The 13,440-nt window shown below is 34.5% G+C and overlaps 1 protein-coding gene across 1 annotated transcript in view; it reads left to right on the top strand.

The window, feature by feature from the left end:
• The window catches only part of CNTLN (centlein), a 307,559-nt gene that overhangs the window by 279,654 nt on the left and 14,465 nt on the right, over positions 1-13,440 (top strand). Inside the window, 1 exon segment of the mRNA XM_036021559.1 lies at positions 11,332-11,517. Coding sequence (XP_035877452.1) covers positions 11,332-11,517 — 186 coding nt within the window.

Raw genomic sequence — 13,440 nt, 5'->3', positions numbered from 1 at the left:
AGTTAACATGGATAAACAAAACATTGCCTCGTATATCACAAGAGCTATCTAAGTGTCAGGTAGTAGTAGTAGTAGTAGTAGTAGTAGTAGTAGTAGTAGTATTCTGGCTCTCGTTTGTCTCCTGAATATGTATTGTATGTACCACATAAATTAACATGTAACTGTGAGGTCATATTTTTCTTTTTATTTCAAGTATAATAGATTATAGCCAACAGGAGAGCAGAGACATTGTCATTCATTATTGGCAAAGCACTTACACATAATAAGTCTCACTAAAGTTCTGAAGAATTGATGTTATATCTGCTTCAAGAATAGTACTGGACACTTATTTAATCACTGCTTAGGCTGAAAACTCTTTAGTGAGCATGAAGAATGTACATAGTTCCTACATAGAACATTAGATCACCAAGACTCATTCTGTGCAGAGCTATTAGGGTACCATGTACACAAAAGTACTTAATAAATATTATTAGTAGTATTAATAGTAATAATGTTTATTCTGGCCCTGTTGTAGAATCTGTGTTCCCTTTAGTCTTTTCATTTATTCATAGGGCACAACAAGATTATAGAAGAGGTGGAGTGGCCATCTGTTCTAGATCTAGTCTTGAATATGGAATTATGCCCTGGAGTAAAATCAAGTACTTTGAGCATCTGGGCTGGATAGATGTGGCAGAATTGAGGCTTTGAATTCTCTTAATAACTGAATAAAACACACAAGGGGAATTTTTAGAAGTATTTGCTCAGTTTGATTGAGCCCTGATATAGGCTTGTTAATGGTCTTGTATGTGAGAGTCATATGCCAAATTTCGTCTTCTCAATGGTTTTTGTTAGCTGTGAAATAAATATCAGCCAAAGAACAATATTTAGCCTAAAACTCAAATCATTCAATTATCAGTATGTACTTGCTTTGGTAAGATTTAGTAAGATGTTTTGGGCATATAAATTTCCTGCTTCTTCATTGAGAACATTTGTGGAGCATTATAATTTTATTTTTATATGTACAATTGTTAATACTTTGGGCCACTGATCTGGTCTCTTAAGATTTTTTAGTGTCCCTTTTTTCCAGTTTTATTGAGATATAATCACATGGAACATTGTTTTTTAAAGATACAATGTGATGATTTGCTACATGTATACGGGTGTATGATGAAGTGCTTACCACAATAAGGTTAGCTCTCACATACTTGCCATTTTATTGTTGTAATTATGGTGAGGACATTTAAATATACTCTCATAGCAGTTTTCAAATATATAATACAGTATTTTTAACTATAGTCACTATGCTGTGTTTTAGATCCCTGGACCACACTCTCCTTATGACTGGGAGTTTTTACCCTTTGACCACCGTCTCATTTCCCTCCCCCAACCCCCCTGGCAAATAAGTTCAGCTTTTGAGATTCTACATATAAGTGAGATTACATGGTATTTGTCTTTGTCTGACTTCCACTAATTAGCATAACTCTTTCAGAGTCCATCTATGTTGTCACAAATGGCTGGATTTCTTTCTTTTTTTGTGATTGAATACTACTTCATTATATATATGTACCACATTTTTAAAATCTATTGATGGACAGTTAGGTGGTTTCCGTATCTTGGCTATTGTGAATAATTCTTCAATGAACATGGGAGTGCAGACATCTCTTTGGAGTCTTGATTTTATTTCCTTTGGGTATATATACCCAGAGATTAGATTGAGGGATCATGTGGTAGTTCTATTTTTAATTTTTTTGAGGATCCTCCATACTGTTCTTCACAGTTGCTGCACCTACCATATTTTTCAGACTGTAAGACACACATTCCCCCCCCCGCCCAAATTTGGGATGAATAATGGTTGTTAATGCTGCTGTTGAGTTCTCTTTACATTTACATTGGTGAAATATTATGTTATTAAATATTTTACCACATTTTTTGTTTCAAAAATTTTTTTCCTATTTTCCTCCCTAAAAGCTAGGTGTGTCTTGTGGTGTGAAAAGTATGGTATTTACATTCCAACAAAAGTGCCCAAGGGTTCCCTTTTCTCCACATCCTTGACACCATTTGTTATCTCTTGTCCATTTGATACTATGGATAGCTCTCCTAACAGATATGAGACATTATCTTACTGTGGTTTTGACTTGCATTTCCCTGATGATTAACAAGGTTGAACATCTTTCTGTGTATTTGTTGGCCATTAGTATGTGTTCTTTGAAAAAATATCTCTCCAGATTTTTTGCCCATTTCTAAATTGGATTACTTGGGTTTTGGCTAGTGGGTTGTATGAATGTGCGTAGTTTGAAATCAGGAAGTGCAATGTCTCCAGCGTCATTCTTTTTCAAGACTACTTTGGCTATTCAGGGTTTTTTGTGGTTGCATATAAATTTTAGAATTGTTTGCTCTATTTCTGTAAAAAATGACATTGGATTTTTTATAGGGATTACACTGAACCTATAGATGTCTTTGTGTAGTATGGACATTTTAACAATATTGATTCTTCTGCTCCACTAGCATGGGATATCTTTCCATGTATTTGTGTCTTCTTCAGTTTCTTTCATCAATTTCTTACATACCTTTACTCCCTTGGTTAAATTTAGTCTTAAGAGTCATTGTTTTGGGTACTATTATAAGTGGAATTGTTTTCTTTTTCAGATGTTCTGTCGTTAGCATATAGAAACACAGCTAATTTTTATATGTTGATTTTGTATTCTGTAACTTTATTGAAACTGTTGATTGGTTTTAATAGGTTTTAGGTGAAGTCTTTAGGATTTTCTATTTATAAGATCATGTCATGAGCAAAGAAAGACAGTTTTACTTCTTTCTTTCTGACTTTGATGCCTTTTATCGTTTTCTTGCCTAATTGATCTGCCTAGGACTTCCAATACTATGTAGAATAAGAGTGGTGAGAGTGGGCACCCTTCTTTTATTCCTGATTAGAAAGGGAAAGCTTTTGTCTTTTAACCAGTGAGTATAATATTAGCTTTGGGCTTGTGATATATGGACTTTATTATGTTAAGGTATGTTCCTTCTACACCCATTTTATTGAGAATTTTTATCATGAAATGATCTTGGATTTTGTCCATTGTTTTTCCTGCACCTATTGAGATGATCATAGAATTTGTATCCTGTATTTTGTTAATACAGTGTATCATGTTTATTGACTTGCATTTGTTGATCCATCCATCCTTACACCTCAGGGATAAATCCCACTTGAGCATGGTGTATGATTTTTTTAATGTGTTGTTAAATTTAGTTTGCTAATTTTTTGTTGAGAATGTTTGTATTCATGTTCATCAGGGGTATTGACCGTAGTTTTCTTTTCTTGTAGTTTCCCTATCTGGGCTTAGTGTCTGGATAATGCTGGCCTTATAAAATGAATTTGGAAGTATTCTCTGTGTTTCAGGTTTTTTGGAAGCGCTTGAGAAAGATTGATACTAATTCTTCTTTAAATATTTGGTAGAATTCATCCGTGAGGTTATCGTGTCCTGGGCTTTTCTTTCTTGGGAGGTTTTTGATTGCTGATTTACTCTCTTTACTCATTATTGGTCTGTTTGTATTTTATATTTCTTCATGATTTAGTCTTGATTGGTTGTATGTTCTAAGAATTTATCTGTTTCTTCTAGGCTGTCCAGTTTGTTAGTGTATAACTGTCCATAGGGGCCTCTTAATTATTCTTTGTATTTTTTCAGTATCAGTTGTAATCTTTAATTTCTAAGTTTCTTTGAGTCCTTTCTTTATTTCTTATTAAATCTAGCTAAAGTTTTATCTATTTTGTTTATCCCCTCAAAAACTCTCTTAGTTTTCATTGATCTTTTCTATTGTTTCTTTCATCTCTATTTCATTAATTTTCTCTCTGATCTTTGTTATTTTCTTCCTTTTACTAACTTTGGGCTTGGGTTTTTAATTTTTTCTTGTTCCTAAGGTGAAAAGTTATATTTTTTATTTGAGATCTTTTTGCTTAATACATAGTCTCACATGACAGTGGAGGCCCATGATAGCAGTGGGGCTGGGAGTGTGCAGGAGCCCAGCTGGAGGGGCCAGCTGCAGGTGAGTCCAGGGGTACAGGCCAGTGACAAGAGACAGGGCCAGATCTGGGCCCACAACAGCTCTGGGGGCCTTGGCTGTTGGTGTGCAGTCCTGTGGCTACCAGCTTGTACCACAGGCATTCACGTGTCATTGGGAGCCAATGACAGGAGTCACACCAGTGGTAAGCAGGTGCTGGAAGGGTTAGCCTCATGTATATGCGCAGCTGTGAGGATCAACTGTGAGCTCTAGGCTGGCATTTTGCTCCTGTACAGTGGCAGAGGCCAGGGGGGCTTTCAGTGCAGGTCCTGGGGTCCAGTGGGATTCAGGGAACAGAGAAAAACTCGGACTTGCAAAATCTCCAGGGAGTCTGTGGTGGCTGTCCAGGCTATTAGTTTCTTCTGTGGCAAAAGCTGTTGGGGTCCTCCACAGAGCAGGCCACTGTGAACTCTGGTTGCTCTCACTGTATGGCAGATATTGGTAGCCACAGCCCTTCTTCCTTGTTCCAAGCCATCTCTACACATCTCAGCTCTGCCAGTTTCTGGGTGGAGTGAAACAGAAGTGGGTCATTTCTGCAGTGCCCTGAAAGGCCAGGGAAGCTGGTTGCTCACCTCATTCTCCATTTATTGACAAAAGGAAATTCCATCTTGGCGATAAGCGGTGCTGGCCTCAAGGATAGGATGCAGTGGGCAAATGAAGCTCCTTCCTCTGTACACAGTTATTCTCAGTGTTTGTTCCATTGCATTGTTGAAGTTTCTTAAGTGGACTTCTGAGCAGTTTTGTACTACAGGACTTTTGTATGTGGATAGCTAATTGTTGGTCTTTGTGGCAAGAAGGAGTCTGGGTCTTGTACTCCACTATTTTGGTGACATCACTTCTTAATTATAATTTATAAGCATTTTTGTGTATATGTGTGTTTATTTTTTCTTTAGTATATTTTCCCATTACCATTTAGTCCTCTTATATCCCCCTCCTCCCAGCAATCACCACCATGTTGTCTATGTCCGTGAGTCCTTTTTCCTTTTTGCTCAATCCCTATACCCTCTGACCTCCCCCCTCACTAGCAGTTTTATAATACAAATTTTAATTAACACCATCCTGTTATATAAAAAAGGTAAATGACAGCTATTTTAAAAGTTCTTAATAAAAATACATTACTTTAAGTGGGTAAGCTTTAAGGTATGTAGTATAAAAATATTATGTCTCAATAAATCTAGTTAAAAGCTGTTTTTAAAAATGACAGACCAAAAACATAGAAGGAAGACTGGGTTCCCAAATTTATGAAGCCGTTATATAACCTTGGAATGCTTATGCTTAGACTTTTACAGAAAAATGAAATAAAATCCCAATTTATTTTGCTACTTTTATTTGTGACCGTGTAACAGCAATGAAACTTGTGTCTTATCTGATATATGAGCTAGAAGGTACCTACCAGAAATCTACATAAGCATCATTTTTTTATGTGCAACATTAGAAGAATTTCCATTACAGTTAGGAATGAGGCACAGATGCCTCTTTCATTGCTACTATCGATACTTGTTCTACAGATTTAGAACATGCAAAGAAACAAGAAAAATGTATAATTATGGGAATGTATACAATCAAACTGATTGTCAATGACATGTTTATGTACCTTGAAAATCCAAGAGAATAAAATTGTAAACTAGTAAAACTAGCCAGATAATTCAACACATTCAAAACGAGGTCAACATGTAAAATAAAGTAGACTTTACAAATAATGTTTTAAAATGTTATTTTTAAATTTCTACATATAGTAATAAAGATAACTGTCAAATACTGAGGAGTAAATATTTCAAGAAATGAAGAAACCTGTAAAGCAGATGGTAAAACACTGAAAGACATTTAAAAAACCATAAGTAACTGGGGAGATACACTGTTTTTCTGAATGAGAAGAATCAATATTGCAAATGTGAGAATTCATTCCAAAATTAATCTAAATGTCTGTGCAGTTCAGATATAGACAAACTGATTCCAAAGCATAAGTAAAAGAAAAGGGATGAAGACAGCTGAAGAAGGAGAAGAATGGGCAGGGAGAGAAGGATTTTCCTTAACGGACATCAAAACATACTGCAAAGCTGTAGTGAATAAAACAGGGTGATTAGTGCAGACATAGGTACATAGAGTTTTAGGACAGAATCCAGTTCCACCATTTTACACTCCCAACCAGACTGCACAAGTGTCCCAATATCTCCATGTTCTTGCCAACACTTGCTGTTTTCTGTTGTTGTTGTTTTTTAATAGTAGCCATCCTAATGTGTGTGAGGTGATATCTTGTTGTTGTGATTTACATTTCTGTGATAAGACATGATTCTTTACATTGGAAATCCTAAAGATTTATAAAATTAGTATTAACAAGAGATTATAGCCATTTCATGGGATACAATGTCACAGTACAAAAATCAAATGTATTTTTATATCTTAGCAGTAAATAATTAGAAAAGGAAATAAAAATCTTCAATTTATAATAGCATCAAAAATAAAATTCTTAGAAATAAATTCAAGAAAACACATGTAAGCCACCAGTATTGGAAAAAATTTGGAGACTGGAGATTTTCATCCATTGTTAGTGATGTAAGATTTTGGGGAAAACTGCAGAAATTTGTGATAAATAAAATATTCATGTACTGTATGACTCAGCAATTCTAGGTATTTACTCAAAGAGAAATGAATATGTGTATACACATATACACACAGAATGTGTTATCAGGAATATTTATTGCCATTTTATTCATAATTGTCAAGCACTGGAAATGGCCCAGATGTCTGTCTACAACTCAGCATTGTAATTATATAATAAAATACAACTCAGCAATAAAAAGAAATGAACTACTTATGCATATAACAATGTAGATGAATCTCAAAAACATTATAAGTGAAAGAATCCAAACACAAAATACAATAACACATAGTCTGTGATTATATTTACATGAATTTATAGAACAGGCAAAACTAATCTACAGAGAAAAAAAAATGCCAGAGAGTGGTTGCCTCTTGAGGTTAGGGGTTGGGACTGATTAGGAAGAGACACAGCGAACTTTCTGGAGTAATGGAAATATACTTTACTTTGATCTGGATGTGGGTACCCCATGTTTTCATTGTCAAAAGTTCATAAAACTATGCAATTAACACTGATGAATCTCACGGCATATAATTTTTATCTCAAAAAGTAGTAAAGAGAATTATAAATATTGACCTTTAGCTAATGATGTGAGTGCTGAACAGTTTAGTGGAGAACTGAACAGGTATCTGCAAATTCCTTTGAAATGCATCAACACAGCAGTTGGGTCAATGGGTAGATAGACATGTAATAAAGCAAGTATAGCAAGAGTTAACTGTACTATATAGGTAGTGGGTACATGGTTGTACACTATACATTTCTTTAAAGTTTTCTGCATGTTTGAAATTTTTCATAATAAAAGATTAGAGAAAATGCACTTTGAAGAATTTTGACTTGATTGTAGAGAGATAAAATCATTTCTCCCCTTTTCTCCCTTGGAACAATGCAACAGATAAGGAGAATGAGAAACAAAACTTCAACTCCTTTTCCCAGCAAACCTAGGTCACAGCTAAAACTCTCTACTATAAAATACATTGGAAGAGCAGCCAAAACCAGGCAAGATGCAAACATGCAAAGGCAGCAGAAATAAGGCACCAAAGGGAGAATAGTTAGGTGCCTCAGACCTCTGGAAGATCAAGCAAAAATATACCCTTGGAAGATGAAGGTCCCATGAGGAGCAAACCCTGAGACCCCTGTTGGCAACAGTGGAATGGATCCACTACGATTTGTGAGAGGAGCGTCCCAGAACTGGTTTGTTTTCAACGAGAAGAGAAGGCAGAGCTTAAGGAAGAATCACAAATGAGGCCTGTCTGTAGGAGGCAGCTTTTCTTATAGCATCCCAAAACAGAGATTCCTTACATTCTAAAAAGAAAACAAACCCCATTAATAGAATTCATCAGAAAAAATTAAATTCATATGAAAAGATTTCACCAGTCTGGAACATGGCATAGGCCCTTATGCCACATAATAGGTGGTCCAGGAAAAACTTTTCTTCTTCAAAAATACATCCTGAAAATGAAGCAACACAGTATCTATAAAAATATAGTAGAGTAAGAATGGTGGAAATAAGAAGAAAAAGTAAATGGCAGGAAAAGGAGTTTCACCACTGAAATGCTGCCGCAAAGCAAATTCATACTTTAGTATAAATTATAGATATTAATGAAATAATTTCCTCTTAAAAGCACTTGTCTAAGGGGGAAGTAAATGTAATAATTTAGGTAAAAGATGGTGAGACAGGAGCAAACGAAAGCAAGTTAGCAGACAAAGCAAAGAAGTAAAAGAAAATGAAATTATCTCAGAAAAATATATATTGTTGGTTATATATATGTGAATTAATATGTTGAAATTATTGTGTTTAATTAAAAGAAAAAACAAATTACAGGTTCACAAAACAATATGAATGACTCTTTAAAACACCAGAAACGAAAGAAGTCAGATGAAAGAGTATATAGTGTATGAGGATTCATTTATGTAACATCTAGAACAAGCAAATTTAAGATGATATAAATCACAACAGCTGCTGTCTGTGTGGGGGAGGATGTTGCTTCATCAGGGAAATCTCTGGAACATGAAGATGTTCTATATCTTGAGGAAGGAGTGGCTACAGAGATGCAGATCACTGTCAAAATCTTGCTAAACCTAATCCTTAAAATGTGCAATAGATATTAAGCCAAGTTCAAACAACTACTACCACACCAGTAAAGAGCAGACAAATTCAATCTCATTAAAACTACGACAGAAGAGAAAGATCCTTCTAAATTTTTGAAAGATTACACAAAATTAAAACCACTCAATCTCACATTAATATAGAAATCCTAGATAAAATATTAGCAAATAGAATTTAGCAGCATAACAAAAAATAATGTATCACAGCAAGTGGAATTTATTCCAAAAATGCAAATATAATTTGATACTAAGAAAGTTATTAATAATTATATTAATTGATTTATGATTAAAATTATATGTTAGTTTATCTAGATGTTAAAATGGATTTAAGGCAATTTGATATTCATTTAATAAGAAGTAAAAGTAAAATGAGTCAGCAGTTAACTGCATTAGCTATTTTTTGACATATTAAAATATGTTTCTCAACTCAAAAGTTGGCATAGTATTTCCTAGGAAGTAGACAGACTACCATTAAAGTGAACAAGTCAAGTATGTTCATTAATATTACTGTGTAATATTATTTAGGAGAAACTTAATAACCAATACAACAAGAAAAGAAAGAAATAAGTGTAAAAACTGGAAATTAGGAGATAAAATTATCAATATTTTCATCTATGACAATTTCTAGAAATGAGCTAAAAATCTACAGTAAGACACTTCAGTAAGCTAAATATATTTAACAATCTTTATATATGCAAACAATAATCATTATTAGAAGCAGTCTCCCCAAAGTAAAATGCCTAAGAATAAACTAGATCTATAGAGAGAAAACCTAAAAATGATCCTCAGAAACAAATAAAGACATAAACAACTGAAAGGGAATACCATCATCTTTGATTAGGAAGACCAAACATCCTAAAATGTTAACATGATCCAAATAAAATTTGACATGATTCAAATAAAATTACCAGTGAGATTTTTTAAGACAGTGGAATCTAGACAATCTGAATTTCTTATGGAAAACCAAACAAGCAAAAATTACCGAGAAAAAAATCTTAAAATGAAGGGTAATAAGAAGGTGAAGGCCCTGCCAGATGTTAACATTCATTGTAAAGTCTCACTAGTTATAATGTATCACAAAGTGTTACTAATAAAAAGAGAGGTGGAACAGAATAGGAAGTCCAGAAACTGACCTAAACACATATGAAGTCAGTTAGGGAAAGATGGACCTTTAATGAGTGGTGGTGGGGCAACTGAGTATGATTTTATGTAATAATTTTTCACATGGTTACTAATAAATAAAAATATTAAAACTGAACAATAAAATCTTAAAGGTAGCAGAAAAAATCATGGCTAGAAATTGTGTTTCTATCTTATTATGGATAATGCTTATTAAAGTATCACACTGATTTCAAAGGTAAGAAAGGAAAAGACTCACTGAATACATAAAAAATTTAAAATATTTTCCCCTTGGCATAAAACACTATAATTACTGTCAAAAGAAAATACAAAGTATAAAAAACTTTAGATATATGCAACAAATATATTATTCCCCTAATATATAAAGAATTCCTATAAATCACTAAAAAATAGAAAATGTGACAAAGGAAGATAATTACCTCTTAAAGCTGATGCTTAACTTTGTTTTTAATGAGAGAAATGAAACTTAAAAATACAGTAAAACGACACACTACACTGAAACACCAGATTAGTGTTCTGCTAATGGAATGGAAAAGGGTGCTTTCATACAGGCTTTGTGGAGGTATTAACATGGAGAATTAAGTAACAGCTTTCAAAATTATAGTTACACACATCCTTTGGTCCAATGATTTCACTGCTGTTGATACATTCTAGAGTTGCAAAATGTACATATGAACACCATTATTTATTGCAACGTTGCTTGAACTGTCAAAAAACCAAAATCATTCCAAACATCTAGCTGGTCTACTCTCAGCTCACAAAGCTAGGCAGGGCTCTGACCATCAGATTAAAGGCCCTTTTTTTCATATGCACATAGAGGCATGGTATGGGCTAGCATTTATAAACCTCTCAAAGAGAGGACTGAAAGGCTTTTGTGAAGTAATCCTACATATTTATTATTTTTTAAATCCTATGTTGTCTTTCCCACACATAATTTAATTGCACTGTTACCCAACTTGTCTTTGAGTTCTTCTAAAGCATTTCTAATCCAGTTTAATAAAATACAAACAACCCTCTTTCTGCAGGCATAACTCAGCAGTTTGTTTAATCATTAAATGAATTATGTAACTGAATTGTTACAACTAATATATCCACATTTAGGAATAAATAGGACTGACTCCTGGCATCAGCTCAGCTGGTGGGAGTAGCTGTGCTCCGGCATGATGGGAGGTAGCCTGCCTGCTGCAGCATTCGCCAACCAGGAGAGCCGTGGCCGAATCTAAAGGAGGGATTGGAGAGCTTTGGTAATCCAGCCAATTGGTTAAATGGTCATTTAAGAAAGCTCTTACTGAATACTGATGATAAATAAAGAGCAATCCATTATGTTCCCAAATAAATACACAGTATTCCTAATAAAAGATTTGCTAGGATCTTCACATTATTATGTTTTCAGTGCTTTATCTTCACATATTACTTTCACACAAGGCCACATTTTTTCTAATATGTTACAGGCTTTGGTCAAAGAGTTACAAATTGATGTCCATACAACGAGGCGACAGATCAGAGAGCTTAAAAAAATGCAGAGAAACAAGGATGCTCATAAAACCTCAACTCATAAAGCCCAGACCTTGGCAGCTTCTATCCTGAACATTTCACAAGCAGATCTGGAGGAAATATTAGACACAGAAGATGAGGTGGTAAGATCCTTTAGATATTTATTAATGAAAAGCTTTTTGCATCCTGAATTTAAATACATATCTTTATTTGTTTTAGAACTCTTACAATTTTATCTTTGAGATAATACTGATGAAGGTAAGATTATTAATGCACCAACAAAAGATACATTAAAAGTATTAACCAAGTCAAAAACTTTCAGAGAAATGTAACTGTGCAATATGGAAAAAAAAGGCAGTACTTATAACCTTTAGAACTGCTTGGTTATTATTCATGTTTATTATCATTCCCTGTCTGCCCCCATTTTCCGTAATTTAATTAATCATATATCTTATAAGCTAGTATTTTTTATTAAGCCAGTTTGAATGGATTTAGTTAAGCTGGGTCACCACTGATTTGAAGATTCCGTCCTCCTGCATGAGATTTGAAAAAGTAGTAAATCTAGTGGCTTTGTAGCTAAATTCAAGATTTTGTTGATCAAGTTATATAAAAATATATTTATTCCTTTAAATTGGGTAAAACACTCCTCTCTGAGTGAATTTGTATGCATATAAGCATTCAGCGGCATCTCTGTACCTCCTGGGAAGGGCACTGCATTTCGACATAGCTATTACTTCATGAACAGCAGAATCTCATCCTGTGCATGGTCTACTGTGAAACCTGTGGACAATACTCAATCCTATTCCACTGTTAAGTCTCTGAAATTTTATACATTAACATTTAAATTTTCATTGTTTGGAAAATTAAAGAGATGATGGCACCAGCAGCTTCCCAATAAATACTTGCTCAGCAAATAAAACGATAGACTTAAATCTTTGTTTGAGAACACACTCCAGTCCTCCCATCAGCTTCTCAAAGAACTTCAGGAGCAGAGTGGAACTACAGCTTGCAAAGAGTTTTAAACTGCCAACAATCCTTAGAACAGAATCAAAGGAATCCTACAGAGATTATTTTGGTCCTGTGGGTGAATAGGATAGTGAATTATCAGTTTCCTCTTCTCAGCACCTATCCCAATTCTGAACTTTGACATACAGAATATTATCAGAGATAGTATCAAATATAAGACACAGAGGAAACAATAGTATCTCTGGCAAAGGTGTTATCTATACCTTATTATAACATTAATTACCTAACAAAAACTAAAGTTAAGGACTCTGCTGTTAGGAGTTTTTGAAACAAGAAGATTTAGCAAAATCCCTTTTGTGTATGTGTGTGCAAACACATGTGAACACAAACACAGATACATATTCTGAGAGACAGGACCCTCGCCTTTGTGTGATCCCAAAAGATGCCCTCTTTTATAAAGTAGGAAAAACCACCCCCTCTGATTGGACAAATTAAAAAAGGATCTCTTTATAGTGCCAAAGAGTAGATGACACACCCTGTGAAGAGATGGCACCCCTGCCTCTGGGAGACGCAGCCTGGAGCCGAGGACACAGCACTGCAACGTGTATATCACACAGGCTGAAATGAAAGTCCTGCAGGAAGAGAAAGGACTCGAGTAGAAACACACTGCTCTGAGAAGGATCGGCACCCCTTGATATGTTTACTAGATTTAATTACAGATCAGACCCGTTTAGACTGATCCCTGCATCTGTCAGAGGTTGAAAGAGTTGACTGACTTGCAAGCAGAGCCCAAACTACCTGAGTTATGTTCTTTAAGCTATACATCAAACTCTAGTGAGTTCATGTAAAAAATTGTGATAACCTACATGAAGTGCCTAGTCAGATACCTGGCGTACTGTAAATTTCAACAAATGTTAGTTTCCCAAACCTTCCTTTTTGAAAAGTCCATTTTTGGTAAGCTAATCATGATTTTAGTAAATAATCAACTGTGCATGTGAATAAATGATACTTTCAGAAATATTTTACCTCAATAATTAGTTGATAATATTTAGTGACTTCCGACACTAAAGTTGGAGTGTCTGTCCATTGGATAACTCAAA

Source organism: Phyllostomus discolor, chromosome 3 (genome assembly GCF_004126475.2).
Source record: "Phyllostomus discolor isolate MPI-MPIP mPhyDis1 chromosome 3, mPhyDis1.pri.v3, whole genome shotgun sequence".
Lineage (NCBI taxonomy): Eukaryota > Metazoa > Chordata > Mammalia > Chiroptera > Phyllostomidae > Phyllostomus > Phyllostomus discolor.
The sequence above is the reverse complement of the archived record's forward strand: the minus strand, read 5'-3'. Positions and strand labels throughout refer to the sequence as shown.